The sequence below is a fragment of the Ranitomeya imitator genome, chromosome 7 (assembly GCF_032444005.1).
Source record: "Ranitomeya imitator isolate aRanImi1 chromosome 7, aRanImi1.pri, whole genome shotgun sequence".
Lineage (NCBI taxonomy): Eukaryota > Metazoa > Chordata > Amphibia > Anura > Dendrobatidae > Ranitomeya > Ranitomeya imitator.
Window position 1 is genome coordinate 80,604,888 of NC_091288.1, and position 23,617 is coordinate 80,628,504.

At 43.4% G+C, this 23,617-nt stretch overlaps 1 protein-coding gene across 1 annotated transcript in view; it reads left to right on the forward strand.

Moving 5' to 3' along the window:
• EHHADH (enoyl-CoA hydratase and 3-hydroxyacyl CoA dehydrogenase) overlaps positions 1-23,617 on the forward strand; it is a 97,579-nt gene that overhangs the window by 39,488 nt on the left and 34,474 nt on the right. The window contains exon 6 of the mRNA XM_069733553.1: positions 15,665-16,006. Within this exon, the coding sequence (XP_069589654.1) occupies positions 15,665-16,006 (342 nt within the window). The remainder of the gene's footprint in view (positions 1-15,664; positions 16,007-23,617) is intronic.

Consider the following 23,617-nt stretch of genomic DNA (forward strand, 5'->3'; position numbering starts at 1 on the left):
ATGAAATTTTGTTACTGACTAAATACTTATTTTCCACCATAATATGCAAATAAAATGTTAAAAAAACAGACAATGTGATTTTCTGGATTTTTTTTTCTCAGTTTGTCTCCCATAGTTGAGGTCTACCTATGATGTAAATTACAGACGCCTCTCATCTTTTTAAGTGGTGGAACTTGCACTATTGCTGACTGACTAAATACTTTTTTGCCCCACTGTATATATCCACTAAGGATGGATACCCATTAACTTTATATTAAAGTTTTAGAAATATCTGTACATGAATACGACAGGAGCCATCTTGCCTGCTTTTAAAGGACCACTCCACCATTTTTTATGTCCCCCCCTGTATTTAGCAATATGTGTGTATAGGGTGTGCATTAAAATACTTGCCAGTCACCGTCTTCTGCCGTTTGCAGCGTAGCTCCACTCTTACTCCTGCATCATTTGACTGTGCCACTCTTTTTTGCAAATTCACACAGCGGACTCCCTTATTTTCTTTCCCAATCGAAGTCTCAGCGCCTCTTTTTGAGTTTCATAAACTTCCATTGAGAAAGTAACTTCAGGTCCCCACAAATGCTTTGTGAGCAGACAGGTCACGTGATGCCGGAGAGACCAGAGACGGCGATTGGTAAGTATTTTTACAGCATTCACACTTTACAGCAGCCACGTAGACCATCGGACCATAGGCTTTATAGATTTTTATTGACTTTCTTTGCAAAGTTTTCTAGACTTGTAGAATAGTGGATCATCTATCTACATAGTTACCGTACCTTTCATTGTAATCCTGCCTATATTGATAATGATAGGAAGTATCAGCTTATTGTGAGGTTCAGGGGTTAGAGTAAAAACTGCAAGATTTCAGGACTGTTTGATATAAATAGATACTTGGGAAATAAAAAGAAAAAACATTTTTATATACCGGTATATCTAACATAAAAATCTGATTTTAAGCTGCAAGTAATTTCCGCTTAAAGATGAGTAACGATTAGCCATTCGCTTAAACTTCATAGAGATTCTTTTATTATTATTATTATTTATTGTTATAGCGCCATTTATTCCATGGCGCTTTACATGTAAGGAGGGGTATACATAATAAAAAACAATGTCCTGTTGGGCGTTCCCGTGGGTGTTATTGCCCCATAACGCCGGGGATGACTCGGGCCTCTCGGAGGTGGACGGCGCATGCGCCGCAACAAGGCGCAACAAGGCGGTGACTTTATGACGCAGCTATTTTAAAATTGTGATTGGTTTGCTGCGGTATTTAATGCGTACTGGATCTGATGATGCCACTCCCCCGGAAGAAGGCACACGCAGCCGAAACGCGCGTAGGGGTCGTGGCACCATCAGACCAGAGGTAATATTAACTATTTTATACATTTGCACTCTCATTATGCCGCACTTATTGTGATGTATCTAGGGTAGTATATGTTACTATGCCGTTTGGCGAGTGAGACTGTTCACTCTAATGATAGTTGGATATATGTGGCGGTGGGTTTTAGTGTTGTAATAAGCTTACCTCTGGCCTGGGGTGCCTCTATATTGGTACCATTTCCATCATGCTGTATTTTATAGTTTGGATTATTTTTCAATAAAATTTTGGAAGTTTTTGTACATTGAGGTTTTTTTGTGCAATTAATTATAGGTTATATACACGTATCTTTGTACGGGACCGTTACGGTATATATCTCCTGATGGACATGGGGTGTATTGAAGGATAGCCCTGTGTATTGTTTGTCTAACTGGTATTTATAATAAAAGCAAGTACAATAATCTTAAACAATACAAGTCATAACTGGTACAGGAGGAGCGAGTACCCTGCCCGCAAAGGCTCACAATCTACAAGAGGAAAGACCACAGCTGTAAATACAATGCTTTATTTCTTTTTTAATAACCTTAACATTTGAAATCCAAATTCCATGGAAATATTCGCTTTCTACCCTGCCCTTGAATTCCTATGTGTATTCTTGTCAGGCATGTTATCTCTCCTTAGACTGCATTTTCCATTGCCGATTCATCCAGTGGGCTCATGCTCCGGCTCTCGGAGCGTACCCACTCCTCTAATTGTACAGAGGCACTTTGGATTGAATCTATGCTGTGTAAGTCAATGGTGCCTTCAGAGAATGAGTGAGGAGGTAAATCACTGTTGAAAGAAACCTTAATTTATCATTCATTGTCTTCTTACTTTATACAAAGCAGCAGAAATGGTGTCAGACAGTGACGTAACTACAGTTCAAAGCCCCCTTCCCAAACCTCCCTGCATATTGCTCAGATATGACTGTAATGTCAGTCCATCCTGGGTCCCGTGTTATATATCTCTGCAATCCTAGGCCCCTTCCTGGTATATATGTCCGCCATCTTGGTATATATCCATCCTGGGCTCATCCTATTACATATGTCCTCCTTCTTAGTATATACAGTATATGTCCCCCATCTTGGGCCCCTCTCTGGTATAAATTATCTGCCTCTGCATTAAAAACAAACAAACCCCAGAAAACATTCTACTCACCTTCCTCCGCTCACTCGCCGTGTGGTGTCCTGACATTGGCATGCCTGCTATGACCATGCATGACATCACTACCATACGATGCCAAAGCCTGTCACGCTGACGTCAGCTGCTGGCCTCTGATTGGCTGGCGACATGTATTGCAGCGCAGGGAGCTGAAGGGTCCCTGCACTGCAATACACTTCAGCTGCCTTCAGCGGGCCCCCTTCCCGCACTGGCCCGGTCACATTTGCACCCTCTGTGACCACAGTCGTTACCCCCACGGTGTCAGATATGTTATCTGATCTTGTTTGTGTTTTTTTTTTGTTGTTGTTTTTTTATTTCATGGGCCCATGGAGTTGCATTGCTGATTTTGATCTGACACTCAGATAAAAATTAGACACGTCTCTGCAATTTTCTGTGGACTGCTTGGTCCTTCAAGTATCAGACATGTGAATGGACTATCACAGGTAATATTTTAGATAATATTTGGTTTGTATTTCAGTGTTTCCTGGTTTAGACTAATAAAGAATAATCATTCTGTGTATATACTCCATCTTTGTCATATACCAGTACTTTGTTTCAATTAAATTCATTATATTAGTTTGCTGTGAGTAGAGTTGTGCAGAAAGATTTGTAGGAGCCTGATCCAGTGGCCACATGGTTAGTCCATGGCTGTGAAACTACCATGCACCAAAGCCCTGCAGACCACCTTGTATCTGCTGACATCCCCATCTCCTCTTTGTGATTAGTAGGCCCAACGCTCATGATGCATGATGTCACATCAGGTCTACTAAGAGGCGCTGGCGATGCCGGCACGTCTGCTAACCATGGACTACCTAGGTGGTCGTTTGATCAGGGACTTGGAAGCCTTTTTTTCTCAGCTCTAGCTGTGAGTAAATGAGCACATTCGATTGCTCTCCTTCACTCATGGTAAAAAAAACTCTTAAAAAATTGTTAGCACGAAATCTCCCGCCCTGAACTCATACTGTGCTGCCACATCCTTTTCCAAGCCATTACCCATCAGTACCCATTGCCGCACCGCTGGATATATTTCAGTGTCGGATTCGCGATAACGTGATTGTGCACTGTCACAGTGAGGGAGGAGCATGGAGAGTTGTTGGGTCCTACACCTGCGTGCCGCAAGTCAGGTCTTTGGCTCCTGTTGCCCTCCATTAGAGACACTTTGCAGCATTTTGATAAGTTTTATGTGATAAAATCACCAGTTTGTGGCCGCCTGTCTTCGTAAATAACACGGGCAGCCACGGACTTATGATAGGTACTCTCTAAGTGCGGAAAAACCGTATTTCTGCACTGATAATACACATAAAAAACAACAACAGAAACACAAAACCGCTTGCTACTCTATATTTTAGAGTGGAGACTTGTATAAAAAATGCAACGTTTCCACAAGTGTGAAAATAGCCCTAGAGCTTGAGGATCTTTCATTATGAGCCAATTGATGGTCTAACAAGTCAATTGACTCTGGTTTGATACAGGCCAGTGCAATCTGAATGGGTTCACAATCATTTGGCCACATGCGGTTTGTATCGCGTTGGCAGCACACTCATTTCTACTAGAGATTTGCTGCCAACAGTGATTATTTTTTAAGCCGCATAATGATGCAATCAGCAGACAAACGAGCTTATTAGCCTCCTTGTTTATGTGAGTTTTGTTAACATATTATGCCAAGATTACCTTCTTTCTACTTTTATCCTCAAGCATTTCTCCCTGAAGTAAAAAAAAATAAACTACAAATGTACCACCACCCCATGCAAAATCCATGTTGCTGAAGCCTAAATTGATGTAAGGCGTTAGCATAAAAAATACTTATGTGACTGGAAGTTTCTAGAGAAGCGTAATTGCTCATTATATTAAGAGACATCATAGAAAGCTGGCATTGATGAGACAGGCAGCAGATTATGCATTTATCTAAAAGTACAGCTTATTTAGGAATTTCCCAAACGTGCTAGTGATTGTGTAAGAAGTATACGTCTCCTTCTCTGCCAGAGGGGACAGGAAGCTAAAGCGCTTTGCAGCTGGTGATAGCATTTGAGGAATGGACTGAGACCATCTTGTTTGGAACATTCATTTTTCCTCAGGACAGGAGATGGAAATAAACTGCTTAGCTACTACCGGCATCCAAGTACGTTACCTTCCCAGCTGAACATATTATGAGATGCTGTCACTTTTCAACTTCCCCAAATTGTAGAAGATGAAAAAGATGTTTCCATCTGTCACCTCCCTGCTTCAGGGGTGAAGGAGCATCCGACTTGCTTGTATTACACCAGTGCCTTATACAGCCTGCAGCAAGGAGAGAACAAGCGAAAGACCAGAGAAAAGAGGGAATAAGTTAAAAAGACTTGGAAAATAATCTTTTTAGATGCATTGGCCATGTCTATACTCATCAGTCTTATGTAACACTTTTCCTATGTGTAAAATGCTATAAAAGAAAGTTGTTCCACAGAGATGCATATTCACCAATACACCAATAAATCCTTTCTCTTCTGATATCAATAAAAAAAATAAAATATATAGCATCGTGATTACTCGCTAATCCCGTCCCCTGCACAGTAGCTCCGCCTCCCACCACATCACCACAAACAATCCCGCCCCCCAACACATCACCACACACAATCTCGCCCCCCAACCCATCACCACACATAATCCCGCCCCCCACCACATTACCACACACAATATCATCCCTCACCCCATCACCACACACAATCCCGTCCCCCAACCCATCACCACACACAATCACACCCCCCATCATATCACCACACACAATCACGCCCTCCAACCCATCACCACACACAATCACGCCCCCATCCCATGACCACACACAATCACGCCCTTCACCCCATCACCACACACAATCCCGCCCCCTCACCCCTTCACCACCCATAATCCCACCCCATCACCACCCATAATCCCGCCCCGACCACATTACCACACACAATCCCGCCCCCCGACCACATTACCAGACACAATCCTGCCCCCCCACCACATTACCACACATAATCCCACCCTTCACATAATCCCACCCCCCATATTACCACACGAGGCTCTGTCCTCACACATTACCACATGAGGCTCTGTCCTCACACATTACCACACGAGGCTGCGTCCCCACACATTACCACACGAGGCTCTGTTCCCACACATTACCATACGAGGCTCCGCCCCCACACATTACCACACGAGGCTCCGCCCCCACACATTACCACACGAGGCTCCGCCCCCACACATTACTATAGGAGGCTCCGCCCCCACACATTACCACACGAGGCTCTGTCACCACACATTACCACACGAGGCTTTGTCCCCACACATTACCATACGAGGCTCCGCCCCCACACATTACCACACGAGGCTCTGTCCCCACACATTACTATAGGAGGCTCCGCCCCCACACATTACCACAGGAGGCTCTGTCACCACACATTACCACACGAGGCTTTGTCCCCACACATTACCATACGAGGCTCCGCCCCCACACATTACCACACGAGGCTCCGCCCCCACACATTACCACACGAGGCTCTGCCCCCACACATTACCACAAGCAGCACTTCCTTTCTATGTAATTCAACCACTTCAGCCAAGGTAAACGTACAATTAATTGCATCCACATTATCCCAAAGAAAATGAGCCAAGAAAAGTCGCCAGGTCCATCTCACAGGCCGCAGGAAAATCCGGACCACGATGCAGTAGCTGTTCGACAGCAACAATATCGACAAAATCGTAGGATTGTTTATCAACAACGAACACTTGAGCATATTGATAAAGACAGAGAGAGATATCACAAGGTTTATATTAGATAGTAATGAGCGTGCCGAGCGTTAGCTGGCTGGAAACAGCTGGTCATATTATATTTATCATATCGTGTGTGTATTATGGGAATGACCTTGGTTTGGATCAGGAGGTTCTACCTTCTGTTTTTCTGCTAGAAATCTACAGAGCAAATTAGAATAAAAGTATATGCTCTTCCATCTTACCCCCTTTTTTCTGGTAGGGGCGCATTAACGCTATAAATATCTTAATTAGTACACAGCATCCAGCACTGGGTTCTTAGGTATGCTTGCTTGCTCCACGTCTGATTGTGACATATAGGATATAGCATATTCGCATAAGTCATTGATGTGCTATTTAAGGAATGCGATATTAATCACATGGTACGTCACAGTAGGTGCATAGGATTTAGGGCGCCTGTGCACTGTGGAGCGCATTAGCGTTCCAGGTACGGTTTGTGTCTTCTAAATTGTGGCGCTTGCGCAGAGTGAAGCGCTTTAGCGTTCCGTATACCGGAAATGATTTCTGTCACATGGTACGCTGAGCTTGTGAACCCTAAACCCGGAAGTGACAGTATCGGCAAATGCCGTAATGAGCGGGGATATCAGAATACGTAAGAAGGTAGTGTATATATAAGATGGTTATGGTACGGGTAACATAAGGCTGACAGATACCTGTGGTTTTGGATGGACATTGTTTCCCACCACTTAGGCTGGTTTCACACTTGCGTTTTAAAACGCAGCGTTTTTAACGCAAACGCATTTGATGCAAAAACGTGTTTAAACGCATGCGTTTTTTGCGTTTAAACGCGTTTTTTCCTGCGTTTGCGTTTTTGAAACGCATAATGAGAAGTGTGTGACAGCTGCCAATCATCAAAATCAACTAGAAAACCCACGATAAACATAAATACTTAGGGTTAGGGTTAGGATCCCTAGTAACCCTAGGGATACTAACCCTAACACAAACTCTAACCCTAACACAAACCCTAACCCTAACCCTAGGGATCCTAACCCTAACACAAACCCAAACACAAACCCTAACCCTAGGGATCCTAACCCTAACACAAACTCTAACCCTAACACAAACCCTAACACAAACCCTAACCCTAGGGATCCTAACCCTAACACAAACCCTAACCCTAGGGATCCTAACCCTAACACAAACTCTAACCCTAACACAAACCCTAACACAAACTCTAACCCTAACACAAACTCTAACCCTAGGGATCCTAACCCTAACACAAACCCTAACACAAACCCTAACCCTAGGGATCCTAACCCTAACACAAACCCTAACCCTAACACAAACCCTAACCCTAGGGATCCGAACCCTAACACAAACTCTAACCCTAACACAAACTCTAACCCTAACACAAACCCTAACCCTAACCCTAGGGATCCTAACCCTAACACAAACCCTAACCCTAACACAAACTCTAACCCTAACACAAACCCTAACCCTAACCCTAGGGATCCTAACCCTAACACAAACCCTAACCCTAACACAAACCCTAATCCTAACCCTAACACAAACTCTAACCCTAACCCTAAAACACAAACTCTAACCCTAGGGATCCTAACCCTAACACAAACCCTAACTCTAACCGTAACCCTTACCCTAACCCTAAGGGATCCTAACCCTAAGGGTTAGGGTTAGGATCCCTAGGGTTAGGGCTAGGGTTAGGGTTACAGTTTGTGTTAGAGTTTGGGTTAGAGTTTGGGTTAGGGTTTGTGTGAGAGATTGTGTTACAGTTTGTGTTTTAGGGTTAGGGTTAGGGTTTGTGTTAGGGTTAGGGTTAGGATCCCTAGGGTTAGGGTTTGTGTTAGGGTTAGGGTTTGTGTTAGGGTTAGGATCCCTAGGGTTAGGGTTTGTGTTAGGGTTAGGGTTAGAGATTGTGTTAGAGATTGTGTTAGAGATTGTGTTAGAGATTGTGTTTTAGGGTTAGGGTTTGTGTTAGGGTTAGGATCCCTAGGGTTAGGGCTAGGGTTAGGGTTAGGGTTTGTGTTAGGGTTAGGGTTAGGATCCCTAGGGTTAAGGTTAGAGTTTGTGTTACAGTTTGTGTTAGAGTTTGTGTTTTAGGGTTAGGGTTAGGATTTGTGTTAGGGTTAGGATCCCTAGGGTTAGGGTTACAGTTTGGGTTACAGTTTGGGTTAGAGTTTGTGTTTTAGGGTTAGGGTTGGGGGATGGCTTATAAGTGTGTATTCTTGTGTTTTTCTATAAAAAAACGGATGCGTTTAAAAACGCATGCAAACGCATGTGCTTAAAAACGCATGCGTTTACATAGACATCAATAGGTTTTTTTACCACGAAAAAACGCATGCGTTTTTTTCGCGGCAAAAAAAGCCGCTAAACGCCACTAAAATTACTACATGTTGCATTTCTGCAACAAAACGCATGCAGAGAAAAACGCATGCAAAAAAAGCATGCGTTTTTTTGCGTTTTTTACCGCAAAAACACACACAAAAAAACGCAAATGTGAAACCACCCTTACCGCTAAGGACGCATTTGTTGGAGTAGAGTGTGATCCTTATCCTCCTGAATCGTCATTCAGATAACTTTTCTGGATAGTTATAAGTATGTCTCCTGATGACCTGATTTCAGGGAAACGCATCGAGAATTACATACTTTAAATGTTTATATTATCTGGTAATTGACACTTGTGTGTTGCTTTTTGAGCACTTTTTCACCTGTTGGGATCTGCCGCTTTGTATATAATTGCTTACTTTGAGGGTTTATCCTCGTGCAAGTAGTGTAGGGTGCAATTAGGGAGAGACTACGTTAAGTGGGGGCGCCAATTGCGCAGGACTATAGGGTGCCAACCCCCACAGACAGGTAGGGGTATCTAGGCACAAAATACAGGTGTCCCGTAGTTCCTCCTTTCTGGGAAAAGGTGCAATATATAAAAAGTGTGCAAATATATCTGTAGCACACACCAGTGCATCGGGGCATGTGCAATATACTTGCACACATGCTATCAATTATCATTTGAGATTTGTCTAGTATCAATGGTCTGTTGTTTGATTTTCCTTTTACTTTCCTGCAGGTAAGGGCCCATTAGGGCGATTTAGGGAGAGCCTGCGTTGAGCGGGGGCCCCATTGCGCAGGATATAGGGTGCCAACCTCTGCAGCAAGGCAGGGGATAGATAGTTAATCTATTAGGGATACAGTGCACCCTGTATCTTTTTTCTTGTCAAACAACTGGCACTAGTCCAAGGTCGTATGTGGTGTGGATTTTTTTATTATAACATTTCTTTTTAGAGAGAATTATTAAATGTTAAGTTTATTGAGTATACTATTTTCTAATATATGGTGTTTTTTTTGGCGGTGAATTAGAAAATTGTTTCATCGTTATTCTATGATCTGTGATCTAATATATAATTGCCTAGAATACTACTTCCTGCAATTTGTGCCAACTTCCGTGGCTTTGTCCGGAGCTAATGTCCGGAGCTAATGTCCGGAGCTAATGTCCGGAGATAAGTGACGTCAACAGTGTCCAGTGTCTGATTGGTTGCCGCCTGCTGCGAGCGACCAATCAGAAACGTGCCGTACTGTGACACACTCTGCCCGCCATTTTGGTGTGATTTTTGAATTTTTACCTCACAGCAAGTTTCTACTGTGTGGAGGCGGGCCCAGTGACGTTGCTCTTCAAGCTCCTGCCGAATTTCGTCAAAAAAATGATAATACCATTTACCAAAACTATATATATATTTAGTTGTGAAGTGGTTCAGTGACATTTTCACACCAATTTTGAATTTTTGTTTGGTGTTTTCTCCATATACTGCCTATTATTTTTGTTCTTTCTTACTATTATTTATTAATTGTATTATTCTTACATTTGAATAAATAAAGTATATATGGATTCTAGACGCCCGATTCTTTAGAATCGGGCTGCCATCTAGTATAATATAATTCCATATGTGTTAATTCATAGTTCTAATGCCTTCAGTGTGAATGTACAATTTTCATAGTCAAGAAATACAGAAAAATCTTTAAATGAAAAGGTGTGTCCAAACTTTTGGTCTGTACTGTGTGTGTAAAATAAAATAAAAGAAAAAAAAAAAAAAAAAAATATATATATATATATATATATATATATATATATATATATATATATATATATATATATATATATATATATATATATATATATATATATATATATTTAGATAGATTGCAGACCAAAAGTTTGGACACACTTTATTTAACCTCTTTACCCCCAAGGGTGGTTTGCACGTTAATGACCGGGCCATTTTTACATTTCTGACCACTGTCCCTTTATGAGGTTATAACTCTGGAATGCTTCAATGGATCGTGGTGATAATGAAATTATCTCATTACATATTGTACTTCATGATAGTGGTAAAATTTCTTTGATATTACCTGCGTTTATTTGTGAAAAAAACGGAAATCTGGCGAAAATTTTGAAAATTTCGCAATTTTCCAAATTTGAATTTTTATGCCCTTAAATCACAGAGATATGTCATACAAAATACTTAATAAGTAACATTTCCCACATGTCTATTTTAAATCAGCACAATTTTGGAACCAAAACTTTTTTTTGTTAGGGAGTTATAAGGGTTAAAAGTTGACCAGTAATTTCTCATTTTTACAACACCATTTTTTTTTGGGGGGGGGGGGGGGGACCACATCACATTCGAAGTCATTTTGAGGGGTCTATATGATAAAAAATAACCAAGTGTGACACCATTCTAAAAACTGCACCCCTCATGGTGCTCAAAACCACATTCAAGAAGTTTATTAACCCTTCAGGTGTTTCACAGGAATTTTTGGAATTTGAAAATGAACATTTAACTTTTTTTCACAAAAAATTTACTTTAGCTCCAATTTGTTTTATTTTACCATGGGTAACAGGAGAAATTGGACCCCAAAAGTTGTTTTACAATTTGTCCTGAGTACGCTGATACCCCATATGTGGGGGTAAACCACTGTTTGGGCGCATGGCAGAGCTCAGAAGGGAAGGAGCGCCATTTGACTTTTCAATTCAAACTTGACTAATTGAGATGGGACAACATGTTGCATTTGGAGAGCCCCTGATGTGCCTAAACAGTGGAAACCCCCAATTCTAACTGAAACCCTATCCCAAACACATCCCTAACCCCAACACACCCCCAACCCTAACCACACCCCTAATCCCAACCATAACCACACCCCTAACCCTGACACACCCCTAACCCTAATCCCAACCGTAAATGTAATCCTAACCCTAGCCCTAGCTCTAACCCTAATGGGAAAATAAAAATAAATACATTTTTTTTAATTTTCCCTAACTAAGGGGGGTTTGATTTACTTTTATAGCGGGTTTTCTAGCGGATTTTTATGATTGACAGCCGTCACACACGAAAAGACGCTTTTTATTGCAAAAAATATTTTTTGCGTTACCACATTTTGAGAGCTATAATTTTTCCATATTTTGGTCCAGAGTCATGTGAGGTCTTGTTTTTTGCGGGACGAGTTGACGTCTTTATTATTACCATTCTCGGGCACGTGATATTTTTTGATCGCTCTTTATTCCGATTTTTGTGAGGCAGAATGACCAAAAACCAGCTATTCATGAATTTCTTTTGGGGGAGGCGTTTATACCGTTCCGCGTTTGGTAAAATGGATAAAGCAGATTTATTCTTCAGGTCAGTACGATTACAGTGATACCTCATTTATATCATTTTTTTATGTTTTGGCGCTTTTATGCGTTAATAACGTTTATAGAAAAAATAATTATTTTTGCATCGCTTTATTCTGAGGACTATAACTTTTATTTTTTTGCTGATGATGCTGTATGGTGGCTCGTTTTTTGCGGGACAAGATGACATTTTCAGCGGTACCATGGTTATTTATATCCGTCTTTTTGATTGCGTGTTATTCCACTATTTGTTCAGCGGTATGATAATAAAGTGTTGTTTTTTTGCCTCGTTTTTTTTTTTTTAACGGCGTTCACTGAAGGGGTTAACTAGTGGAACAGTTTATAGGTCGCGTCGTTACGGACGCAGCGATATATAAATATGTGTACTATTGTTTTTTTTAATTTAGATAAAGAATTGTATTTATGGGAACAATACATATACATATATACATATATATATATATATTTTAGGAATTTTTTTTTTTTCACACTGTAACATTGCCCCGGGGTGCACTTTGCTGTGCACCGTGTCAGATCAGCGATCTGACAGGCAGTGCTCCTGGCTTACCAGCGCCTGCTCTTAGCAGGCGCTCGTAAGCCGCCTCCCAGCAGGATCCGGATGCAGCTCCGCGGCCATTTTGGATCCAGGCCCTGCAGGGAGGAGATGCTCGGTACATCGCGTTGTACTGAGGGTCTCAGGGAATCCCGCAGGGAGCCCCCTCCCTGCGTGATTCTTCCCTATGCCCCCGGAACACTGCGATCATGTTTGATCGCAGTGTGCTAGGGGTTAATGTGCCGGGGGCTGTCCGTGACCGCTCCTGGCACATAGTGCCGGATGTCAGCTGCAATAGTTAGCTGACACCTGGCTGCGATCGGCCGCGCTCCCCCTGTGAGCGCGGCCGATTGCTATGACGTACTATCCCCTCGGTGGGCATACGGGCCCACCCCATCTCGAAGTAAGTAAAGAAAAACGAGTCGCCATCATTACTTTAAGAAATGAAGGTCAGTCAGTCCGAAAAATTGGGCAAACTTTGAAAGTGTCCTCAAGTGCAGTTGCAAAAACCATCAAGCGCTACAAAGAAACTGGCTCACATGAGGACCGCCCCAGGAAAGGAAGACCAAGAGTCACCTCTGCTTCTGAGGATAAGTTTATCCGAGTCACCAGCCTCAGAAATCGCAGGATAACAGCAGCTCAGATTAGAGACCAGGTCAATGCCACACAGAGTTCTAGAAGCAGACACATCTCTACAACAACTGTTAAGAGGAGACTTTGTGCAGCCGGCCTTCATGGTAAAATAGCTGCTAGGAAACCACTGCTAAGGACAGGCAACAAGCAGAAGAGACTTGTTTGGGCTTAAAAAACACAAGGAATGGACATTAGACCAGTGGAAATCTTTGCTTTGGTCTGATGAGTCCAAATTTGAGATCTTTCGTTCCAACCACCGTGTCTTTGTGCGATGCAGAAAAGGTGAGCGGATGGACTCTACATGCCTGGTTCCCACCGTGAAGCAGGGAGGAGGAGGAGGTGTAATGGTGTGGGGATGCTTTGCTGGTGACACTGTTGGGGATTTATTCAAAATTGAAGGTATACTGAACCAGCATGGCTACCACAGCATCTTGCAGCGGCATGCTATTCCTTCCGGTTTGCGTTTAGTTGGACCATCATTTATTTTTGAACAGGACAATGACCCCAAATACACCTCCAGGCTGTGTAAGGGCTATTTGACCAAGAAGGAGAGTGATGGGGTGCTGCGCCAGATGACCTGGCCTCCACAGTCACCAGACCTGAACCCAATCGAGATGGTTTGGGGTGAGCTGGACCGCAGAGTTAAGGCAAAAGGGCCAACAAGTGGTAAGCATCTCTGGGAACTCCTTCAAGATTGTTGGAAGACCATTCCCGGTGACTACCTCTTGAAGCTTATCAAGAGAATGCCAAGAGTGTGCAAAACAGTCATCAAAGCAAAAGGTGGCTACTCTGAAGAACATAGAGTATAAGACATAATTTCAGTTGTTTCACACCTTTTTGTTAAGTATATAATTCCACATGTGTCAATTCATAGTTTTGATGCCTTCAGTGTGAATGTTCAATTTTCATAGTCATGAAAATACAGAAAAATCTTTAAATGAGAAGGAGTGTCCAAACTTTTGGTGTGTGTGTGTGTGCATGCGCGCGCGCATGTGTATATATAATATATATATATATATATTGTCTAAGGGGCTCTTCTGTCTGTCTGTCTGCATCACTGATTGGTCTCGCCAGCTGCCTGTCCTGGCTGCCGCGACCAATCAGCGACGGGCACAGTCAGGCAGAGAATTAGTCCATCCCTACTTCCGTCCAGTCAGTGCCCGGCGCCTGCTCCATACTCCTGTCCAGTCACCGCTCACACAGGGTTAATGCCAGCGTTAACGGACCGCGTTATGCCGCGGGAACCGCACTCCGTTAACGCTGCTATTAACCCTATGTGTCCCCAACTTTTTACTATTGATGCTGCCTATGCAGCATCAATAGTAAAAAAATCTGTTAAAAATAATAAAAAAAGAAAAAACCTGCTCTTCTCACCTTCCGTCGTCTGACGATGCGCTCGCGTCTGCGGCCAGCTTCCGTTCCCAGAGATGCATTGCGAAATTACCCAGAAGACTTGGCGGTCTTGCGAGACCGCTTAGGCTAGGTTCAGATTGCGTTAATGGGACCGCGCTAACGAACAGCGTTGCGTGGCGAAATTAACGCCGTGCAATGCGTCCGTTAGCGCGCCCATTGGCAGCAATGGGAACGCGCATCGCTAGTGCGTGCCATTTTCGGCACGCGCTAGCGATGTGCCAGGGTTTTGTGACGCGCCTCGGACGCTGCTTGCAGCGTCCGCGGCGCGCCTGAGGTCCGTTCCCCGCTCTCGCAGATCGGGGATCTGTGCTAGCGGGGACGTTAAACGCGACCCCGAAAAAGACATTGCGTTATCGCAATCCACTAGCGCTTAGCGCTAAACGGATTGCCCTAACGCAATCTGAACCTAGCCTAAGTCATCTGGGTAATTTCGCAATGCATCCTGGGAACGAAAGATGGTGGCAGCCGCAGGCGCATCGGCACAGCTTCGCTGGACCCCGGCAGGTGAGTATATCACTATTTCTTATTTTAATTACACGGTGAGTGGCCGGGCCTGGGCGTAGTGATCTATGTGTACGGTGGCCCGAGCTGTGCGGAGTAGTCATGTATCATATGAAGCTGTATGGGACTATTTACTTCTATGGGCAGTGTTAGATACTACGTGGGCTGTGTTTATATATTACGTGGCCAGTGTTATATACTGTGTGGCCGGTGTTACATACTACGTGGACCAAGTTATATACTGCGTGGCTGCTAGATACTGCGTGGGCTGTGTTATATACTACGTGGGCTGTGTTATTTACTGCGTGGGCTGTATTAACGCATCGGGTATTCTACAATATGTATGTATGTATGTATATAGCAGCCACACAGTATATAGTACCGGCCACGTAGTACTCCTATATAATATAATATGTGGGTGTGCAGAATATCCAGATGTTATGCATAAGCAAGTGTATATCATGGTAAAAAAATACAGGGTTACAGGAGAAATCAAATAAAAACAAGATAGAGAGGTCATGCAATACATTATAGACAGTGATTCACATAGCGCTATTTGTTGTCCCTCCACCATACCTGCAGCTGCTGCTTAGCACCTTAAAAAATAAATAAACATTTAAAAATACATGTATTTTGGTTTTCTTTATTTCAGGAACTGATTTGGGCAAGCGGAGACTCAGCACTAACTATGTACCATCCAATCCCACCATGGAAAGCTTCTTGGACACCTCTGTGGAGAAAGCTAAGAAGCAATTTCGTGGAGCCCAAGCACCTATAGCCTGTATTGAGGCTGTAAGAGCCTCTGTCCAGAAACCATACCAACATGGTATAGAGAAAGAGAAACAACTGTTCTTCTCTCTCTGGGCTACTGGTCAACCTCAAGCACTGCAATATGCCTTCTTCTCAGAGAGGAACGTTGGGAAGTGGACTCATCCCTCAGGTGGTAGATGGGACACCGTTGCCCCAATGCCTGTCCGCACTGCTGCTGTTATAGGTGAGTTATAGTCACTCAGGGTTTTACACCTATTTTGTGCTCTTATTGACCTTGACAAATCCAGTAGATTTCACAACTAGTAGCCAATGTATTAAATGTTAAATTTACCATTACTACAATACTTCATAGAAGATAGTAGGAATTTATTGTATATGGCAGTTCTTATAACCTGGGCATACTGCATTTACAATGGGGCCTCTACAAAAAGTATGGGCAATAGTATGACTACAGTGGCGTAAGGTAAAGAAGTTGAAATTGCCAACTAAATTGAAAATATTTCCTTTTACATGAATATAATTATAACCATTTTAGACTGAAACTACATAAATGGCACTGATGAGGTAAGAGGCCTCCTGTTAATGTAGTCTGTTCAGCCTTTACACATACCAACTGGTAGGAAGTTATTGCAATTATCCACCCTTTTGGAATGAGCAAATTGTTTTTTTCATGGTCACATCAGCTAAGACAATTTTTGAGGAAGTAGCAAAGCCATCCCTGTTACAGGCTGATTCCACATTTGGTCTCAATCCAGTCTGGTACTAAGGTTTTAAAGGGAACCTGTCATGTCCCAAAACGCTATTAAACTGCATACATCGGGTTTATCAGCAGGTGAAGCCCTGCGGGCACTGCACTGAAAGTCCAGCTGCTGAAGGAAATGAACATTTATCCTCCTGGCAGCCTCGGGCTTTCAGTCATAGAGGCGCGGCCGGCGCGGGTTCAGTTGTCACAATGTTGGCACTGACAGACAGTTGGCATTGTACTGATGCACTTCTGAGCCAGCTGTTAGTCTGTGCCAGGGCATTGTCACAGCCGTCGCTCTCTATTCACTGAGCGATAACTGAAGCCACGCCAGCCATGCCTCTATGACTGAAAGCCAGAGGCTGGTTGGAGGAATAAAGTTAATTTCTGTCCAGCAACCAGACTCTCAGTGATGCAGGTGCAGGGCTTCAGAAAGCTGTTGACCTGCAGATTAACCCCATATATACAGGTTAATAGCATTTTTTGATATGGCAGGTTAAGCAGGTGTGGATATAATTATGAAAAGTAACAATTTTTTCAAAGTTAGAAGTGTCAATAATTTGTTTTTATCAATTGACAAAACGTAACATGAATGAGCAAAAGAAACATCAAATAGTGGTGTAACTGCTCTTTGCCTTCAAATCAACATAAATTCTTATAGGTACACTTGCTTGCACAGTCTTTGAGGGAACTCTACAGGAAGGCTGTTCCTAATGTCTTAGGGCATGTTTCCACATTCAGTATTAGGCAGCGCTTTGGACGCAGCACATGTCTGCTGCGTCCAAAGCGCTGCTGGCTTTTGAACGTAGGTGATTCCACATGTATTCATTGAACCGTGCCGAATCACCGCGTCCTATACATTGGACAGTGATGTTTATCTTGCGGAGACAGAGCGTCTCTGCAAGATAAATTGACATGCTGCAGTCTGGAAATACGTGCTGCATGTCTCTCTCCGCCGGGAAGCTGGAGGCATCCCTGCTCGCATAGTGGAGATAGGACTTCTTCAGATCCCATCCACTATGCTGTAACATCTGGCCGCTGCGTTTACTGACCGTGAAAACATACCCCTAGAAAACTAACCACAGATCACCTGTGGATGTTGCTTGTGCAAATCCTTTAAGACACCACCGGAGCACTAAACGGAGGTGGATATGACTTTGGGAGGGGTGGACCTTTAACTCCTGCAGCTTTGTTTGTATAGCGGTGCAGATTTTAAGCAAGAGTGATGTTGTTTTAAGACGAAGGAGCTCAGCATGTCTGTGCCTGGTGTATCACTGTGAGGAGGGTGGGGCTTATATAGAGGAGGTAACGCTGTCTCTCTCCCGCTTTTTCTCACCGGATGAACTGGAGGTAACAGTTATAATCACTGTCCTAAAGCGTTTTAATCATTGCTTGTATAATGATGAATTCTTTATTGTATTTTTTTAATTTTCCATTGTTTATCTTGTACCAGGTCCAATTTTATCATGGCTAGAAAGAGTTAACATTAGCATTAACCTTGTAAATCCAAAGGAAGTGCAATCCTTCAGCCATGGTTCCCTAGAGGTTTCCTCCACAGGTTTTTTTTCCTCTCCCGAGCGCTGTAGGATGACTCTTTGTGAGTCGGAGGGTTGTCAAGTTTAGTCCCCGTAAGGAATTTGCAGGGACTTCTAGTTTCTAAGTTAACAAAAGTGATTTATTAAAAAAAAAATTGTCAAATGTGGCTTGGAATTTATAACCCATCACAGATTTGCGGTTTAGGAGTCAGGTGGAAGATGCAGACAAGTTAAGGTGGACTCATTTTAACTAATAGAGGATGTAAAACCTCATGGTGGTGAACAGGCTCGGTTTTTGTGGTCATCTGCAAGGACTTTGTAATGGTAACATCAGTCAGTGGCAGGCACGGTGGTTAAGCACAGGGGTGAGGATAATAGGGTCATTGGTGCCCTGAAAGTTTACTGGCTCTGCTTGAATGGCAAGCCAGTGCGTGCCGCCCCTTTATGGCGGTCTGTCCTGGTGCTGTATGTCAGACAGCTGGGGATATCGCAGTACTTGTGAATCCCAATGTACTAGCACTCCACCTGACTCCTACTGTGACTCCTACTGTGATTGCTATGTTCAGTTTTGCCTCAGTGTACGACCTGTGACATGAACCCATCTTCCACAACCTCACCTTTGCAACAGAGTTTGGCAGTTCCTCACCCAGTTTTAAGCCTTCTACACATGTGTTTCTCTTTTTAGTCAATCATGTTGTCAATACCTACATATAAAGATCATGATCTCTTTAACGTGTTAGGGATTTGGTATAATTATAGTCATGTGTATGAGTAACCAATTATACCAGACTTTGGGCAACTTGTACTAAGAAGAATTGATGCTGTTTTGAAGGCAAACGATGATCACACCAAATATTGATTTGATTTACATTTCTCTTTTGTTCACTCACTTTGCATTTTGTTGATTGATTAAAAAATAAGCAAACACATCTATTTTTGAAAACATTCTTACTTTGTAGTGTTTAATCCACACCTGTCTAAAACTCTTGCACGGTACTGTATATTCCATACTTCGCTCTGATATTTCTATACTATGCATCAGTCTTTTTGTATGAGAGTCGGAAGAGATGGTGAATCAAACATTCTAATTTTTATGCTGTTTTTGAGCTAAAACAAGGTGAGGATTCAAGAAGAAGAGCAAATCTGTATAAGGACTACTTCTCCTTACTTCTAGATCAACTTCTGGGTTTAGCTCTGAAATCTTTTTGTGGTTGCAGCCTTAGGCTGGGTTCACATGGACTTCTTTCCTAATACAGACCGCAATGCCTCAACTGACCGCAGGTCTCCCGATCTGAACTCACAGGCTTGCATGCACACAGACCAAATATATGCTTGTTTGAACTTTCTCTAAAGTACCTTCCAAACACATTAGACTGTTGGCTGAACCCACTATTATCAAAGCAGTCATCCAGTGGTCAAATGTGTGAAGGGGCACTGTTCGACTGATGGCTGAGACAGATGTCGGTCAGCCGGTGCTGGTGGCTTTCTCATACAAAACATTGGAGCAATCAGTTGAACGAGCACTTCTGTATATGGGAGAGACAGCTGAGATGGCTTTCGACCAACAGCCATCTAACATATATAGCAAGGCTGAGGCTAAATACAGATTTCTGGAACAATGCAAACAATTTTTTTTTTTTTTTTTTTTTTCATCTACAGTCCATGTGAAAAAAATCCCGCCACAGGCTATTCCAGTCCAATTTGTAGACCAGCCTCTCTTGTTTAATACTATGCATATAACAGCATTTGTTAAGAGATCTACTGGAAACAAAATTACACTGTAAACTACATTTGGCCTTTTATTAATATTTTCTTTTTTTGCTGATCTAACATCTAATTTCAAAGTGGACATGAACCACATGTCCAAACATCTCCTAACACTAATCACAGATTTTCTGTGTATGTAGGCTTGCTCAAATCCTTCTGTCTCTTCATGTGATCCCTGATCCCTTACTCGATGTTGAGCTCAGTGCTCTGTTGGGGCCATATCCTCACTTTCAGGACTACTTTATCGTCTTTATGCAGAACAGAGTTGTTCCTAACATTGGCTGTATATTTGGGATTGTTGTCCTGCTGCAGAATACATTTGGAGCCAATCGGATGCCTTCCTAATGGTATTGCATGATGGATAAGTATCTGCCTGTATTTCTTAGTATTGAGATCACCAAGAAATAGGCAACATTGACTGTCGTAAATGCAGTGGTCCAACTTATTTCACGAGATGAAAGACATCTTTCCCTTCAAAATTGGAAGATGCCCAATAGTGCCATCGGCTCACAACTGGTAGCAACCAATGGGATCCAGCGATACCTGTCATGATCCCAATGGCAGGGGATCACAAAAGGACAAGCACACAAAAAACAGAACAAGCTCTAGGGTGATGGAAACTGAGCTGACCGCGATCCTGAACCTAATTCACAACACTAGCAGTAGCCGGGGAACGTGCCTACGATGATTCTAGACGTCTCGCGCCAGCCAAAGGACTAGCTTCCCCTATTAGAAGAAACAAAGACCTCTCTTGCCTCCAGAGAAACACCCCACAGAAATAGCAGCCCCCCACATGTAATGACGGTGAAATGAGAGGAAAGCACATACGTAGTAATGAAAACAGATTCAGCAAAATGAGGCCCGCTAAAACTAGATAGCAGAGGATACAAAAGTGAACTGCGCGGTCAGCGAAAAACCCTACAAAAAACCATCCTGAAATTACCTGAACTCATGTGCCAACTCATGGAACATGAGGAGTAATATCAGCCCACTAGAGCAACCAGCAAAAAGGAATCACATAACTGCAAGCTGGACTAAAACAAAAATAAAGCAAAACGTGGAACAGGAAAATCAAAAACTTAGCTTGACCTGAAGATTACAGAAGCGGGAAGCAGAGGTAACAAGACACACTGATTACATTGATCGCCGGCGAGGAAATGACAAGAAAGCCAGGTTAAATAGGAAACTCCCATATCCTGATAGAACAGGTGGACACCAGAGACCGCAGAGAACACAAGTCACCCAGTACCATCTGTAACCACCAGAGGGAGCCCAAAAACAGAATCCACAACAGTACCTCCCCCTTGAGGAGGGGTCACCGAACCCTCACGAGAACCACCAGGGCGACCAGGATGAGCCCTATGAAATGCACGGACCAAATCAGCAGCATGAACATCAGAGGCAACCACCCAAGAATTATCCTCCTGACCATAACCCTTCCACTTGACCAAATACTGAAGTTTCCGTCTGGAAACACGAGAATCCAAGATCTTCTCCACAACATACTCCAATTCTCCCTCCACCAGCACCGGAGCAGGAGGCTCAAGCGAAGGAACAACAGGTACCTCATACTTCCGCAACAACGACCGATGGAACACATTATGAATAGCAAACGATGCCGGGAGATCCAAACGAAACAACACAGGGTTAAGAATTTCCAAGATCCTATAGGGACCGATAAACCGAGGCTTGAACTTAGGAGAAGAGACCTTCATAGGAACAAAACGAGAGGACAACCACACCAAGTCCCCAACACGAAGTCGAGGACCCACGCGGCGACGGCGATTAGCAAACTGCTGAGCCCTCTCCTGGGACAACTTCAAATTGTCCACCACATGACTCCAAATCCGATGCAACCTATCCACCACCATGTCCACTCCAGGACAATCAGAAGGCTCCACCTGACCAGAGGAAAAACGAGGATGAAACCCCGAATTACAAAAGAAAGGAGAAACCAAGGTAGCAGAACTAGCCCGATTATTAAGGGCAAATTCGGCAAGCGGCAAAAAGGTAACCCAGTCATCTTGATCAGCAGAAACAAAACACCTTAAATAAGTTTCCAAGGTCTGATTAGTTCGTTCCGTCTGGCCATTCGTCTGAGGATGGAATGCAGACGAAAAGGACAAATCAATGCCCATCTTAGCACAGAACGTCCGCCAAAATCTAGACACAAACTGGGATCCCCTGTCAGAAACAATGTTCTCCGGAATCCCATGCAAACGAACCACGTTCTGAAAAAACAGAGGGACCAACTCAGAGGAGGAAGGTAACTTAGGCAAGGGGACCAGATGAACCATCTTAGAAAAGCGGTCACACACAACCCAGATGACGGACATTTTTTGAGAGACAGGGAGATCCGAAATAAAGTCCATGGAAATGTGCGTCCAAAGCCTCTTCGGGATAGGCAAAGGTGACAACAATCCACTGGCCCGAGAACAGCAAGGCTTAGCCCGAGCGCAAACTTCACAAGACTGCACAAAAGAACGCACATCCCTCGACAAGGAAGGCCACCAAAAAGACCTGGCCACCAAGTCTCTAGTACCAAATATTCCAGGATGACCTGCCAACGCAGAAGAATGGACCTCGGAGATGACTCTACTGGTCCAATTATCCGGAACAAACAGTCTTTCAGGCGGACAACGATCAGGTTTATCCGCCTGAAACTCCTGCAAAGCACGTCGCAAGTCTGGGAAGACAGCCGACAAAATCACCCCATCCCTAAGGATACCAGTGGGCTCAGAATTTCCAGGGGAATCAGGCACAAAACTCCTAGAAAGAGCATCCGCCTTCACATTCTTTGAACCTGGCAGGTATGAAACCACAAAATCGAAACGGGAGAAAAACAGTGACCAACGAGCCTGTCTAGGATTCAGACGCTTGGCAGACTCAAGGTAAATCAGATTTTTGTGATCAGTCAAGACCACCACACGATGTCTAGCACCCTCAAGCCAATGACGCCACTCCTCAAATGCCCACTTCATGGCCAAAAGCTCCCGATTACCAACATCATAATTCCGCTCAGTGGGCGAAAACTTTCTAGAAAAGAACGCACATGGCTTCATCACCGAGCAATCGGAGCTTCTCTGTGACAAAACCGCCCCCGCTCCAATCTCAGAAGCATCAACCTCAACCTGAAAAGGAAGCGAAACATCTGGCTGACGCAACACAGGAGCAGAAGAAAACCGGCGCTTAAGTTCCTGAAAGGCCTCCACAGCCGCAGGAGACCAATCAGCAACATCAGCACCCTTCTTAGTCAGATCCGTCAAAGGCTTAACAACACTAGAAAAATTAGTTATGAAACGACGATAAAAATTAGCAAAGCCCAAGAACTTCTGTAGACTCTTAAGAGATGTAGGCTGCGTCCAGTCACAAATAGCTTGAACCTTGACGGGATCCATCTCAATAGTAGAAGGGGAAAAAATATACCCCAAAAAAGAAATCTTCTGGACTCCAAAGAGACACTTTGAACCTTTTACAAACAAAGAATTGGCCCGCAGGACCTGAAACACCTTCCTGACCTGCTGAACATGGGACTCCCAGTCATCAGAAAAAAACCAAAACATCATCCAAATACACAATCATAAATTTATCCAGATATTCACGGAAAATATCGTGCATAAAGGACTGGAAGACAGAAGTAGCATTAGAAAGTCCAAAAGGCATCACCAAATACTCAAAATGGCCCTCAGGCGTATTAAATGCGGTTTTCCGCTCATCACCCTGCTTAATCCGCACAAGATTATACGCACCCCGAAGATCAATCTTAGTGAACCATTTAGCCCCCTTAATG